Below are 1,926 nucleotides of genomic sequence, written 5' to 3'. Positions count from 1 at the left end.
CAAGATCCATTCTTTTTTCCAAAGGTGTACAACCGCATGGCACCAGATTCCAAGCTGCAGGGCTTGTTGTGTCGTTTCCTGAACTTCCTGATTGTACAATTTCAGATGATGCAGGTTGGGGATGATCAGGATCCAGCTCTGCAACAACAGCACCTCCTCTTTCTTCATGTGTCCTCCTGGAGGACATGTTTTGAAAGCTCCTTGTATGCAGCTGTTGAAATTAACCACAGAGGAGACTCTGCGCAGAGGACATTCCACCATCTCCTCCTAGGCTGAGCATAGTGGCACCTACACCGGGCAGGACATCACAGGGTGAACCAGAGCAGAAGGCCACAGCATGATACCCACTGACCAGGCCCTTCTCTTTTCAGTCTCCGGCCAGCATGAAGTCGGTGCTGCAGGCAGGCTGGCTGCTCACAGTGGCTGTTGGGAATACCCTTGTGCTCATTGTTGCACAGGCTGCACCAATGGCACAGGTATGGTTTGGCTCTTAAAACAGAGGTAATGCTTTAAAACAGGCCTGGATGGTGCTTCTGGATGTCTGTGTCCTGGAGGCACAGCTTCTCTGCACAGCCCCAGGCTCCTGCAGTGGAGTGATGGCAGCCCGCACCAAGCTGCCTCCCAGCCAGGGCTCTGCATTGCCCTCAGCGGTGTTGCCCTCTGGAGCAATGGCTCTCCCTAAGCCTCCCAGTGGCAGTAAATAATAGTGACCTGCACCGCAGTAACATTGCTGGAGCTCAGCTCTGGGCAAGCAGGCTGTATTTGGGCCTGGAGCCTGGACACAATGCCAGTCATGTGTTGCAGTTGCTTACCGAAAGCAGCTTGCCTTCATCCAGCTAGCCCAGTGGGCAGGCAGCCTCCTCAAGCCTCTAGTTTGGGACTCCTTCAGGACCAGCTGCCTGTGGCGTCCCTAAGATGTCAGGCTTACATGGCGAGGTTGTGGTGCAGAGGTTGTTTAATTCAGACTATCAGACTTCCAGGATGATGGAATGAAGGTGTGAAATGGGGCTCATTTCTGGCTAACATGAAACTGCCTCTCCAAAAGGCATCTTGTGATCAAAAAGCCCAGGCAGGTATGTTCCAGTCAGGACAGATTTGTAAGAAAAGCTTTAATGAAACTAGCCCAATCTAACTGGTTTGTTTCAAGGTATATCACACATTCATAATTACATTATGTGTACGTGAGTTTATCAGAAAACAGGATGAGAAAGTTTCTATCATCTTGTGAGCAATCTCGGAAGCTAAAAACTAATATTCACCCAGCTCTTTAAAAAGTGCTTGGAAGTGCAGAGAAATCCTCTGGACTGAGAGCCTGGGGTCTCCTGACCTGCTGTTCTTTTTTTCTTTCCTAGTGGGCTGAATTCGTCTTGTTCACTGTTCTCCTCTTTGCTGTGTGCATTATTTTCTCCATCATGGGATATTTCTATGTCAGCGTGGATCCAGAGGACCTAGAAGAAAAGGAAGAGAAGAGAGAGACCTCAAGCAGAGGAAACATGATTAATCTCGTTACTCAGAAAACAAAGCTCTAACACATGGGGTGGGATCTTTTTTTCTTTTTTTTTTTTAACTCAGTAGATGGGAGGGTAAAAGAAGGGTGGGGACAATGTTATTTTATTTTATAGCACTGCAGTCTTTATTACTCAAAATGTAGCCACCTTCTAAATGGGACCAAATAGCCCTCTATAAAAACAATGGGGGTCCTGAAATCAGAGCAAAACTCCCTGGGAAAGCTCCTCTGGTATTAAAAGCCCTTATAAGTAAATACAGTGTAATTTAAAACCTGCCAATCTTTTTAAGCATGGAATGCTTTCCTATGATTTTGTTTTAAACATATATTTAGGGCAGCAGGGAGGAGGGGTGGAAGGAATGCCATATGACAGCAAAATTTGGAGATGTTGGGAGAAAAGAATGAAAACCCAGTATAGG

The 1,926-nt window shown here is 46.9% G+C and overlaps 1 protein-coding gene across 1 annotated transcript in view; it reads left to right on the top strand.

The window, feature by feature from the left end:
- Positions 1–1,529, top strand: part of SLC15A2 (solute carrier family 15 (oligopeptide transporter), member 2) — a 40,304-nt gene extending 38,775 nt beyond the window's left edge. The window contains exons 21-22 of the mRNA XM_009327141.1: positions 372–476; positions 1,353–1,529. Coding sequence (XP_009325416.1) covers positions 372–476; positions 1,353–1,529 — 282 coding nt within the window. The remainder of the gene's footprint in view (positions 1–371; positions 477–1,352) is intronic.
- Positions 1,530–1,926: the final 397 nt, after the last annotated feature.

Source organism: Pygoscelis adeliae, unplaced genomic scaffold (genome assembly GCF_000699105.1).
Source record: "Pygoscelis adeliae isolate BGI_AS28 unplaced genomic scaffold, ASM69910v1 Scaffold227, whole genome shotgun sequence".
In the NCBI taxonomy this organism is placed as follows: domain Eukaryota; kingdom Metazoa; phylum Chordata; class Aves; order Sphenisciformes; family Spheniscidae; genus Pygoscelis; species Pygoscelis adeliae.
The sequence above is the reverse complement of the archived record's forward strand: the minus strand, read 5'-3'. Positions and strand labels throughout refer to the sequence as shown.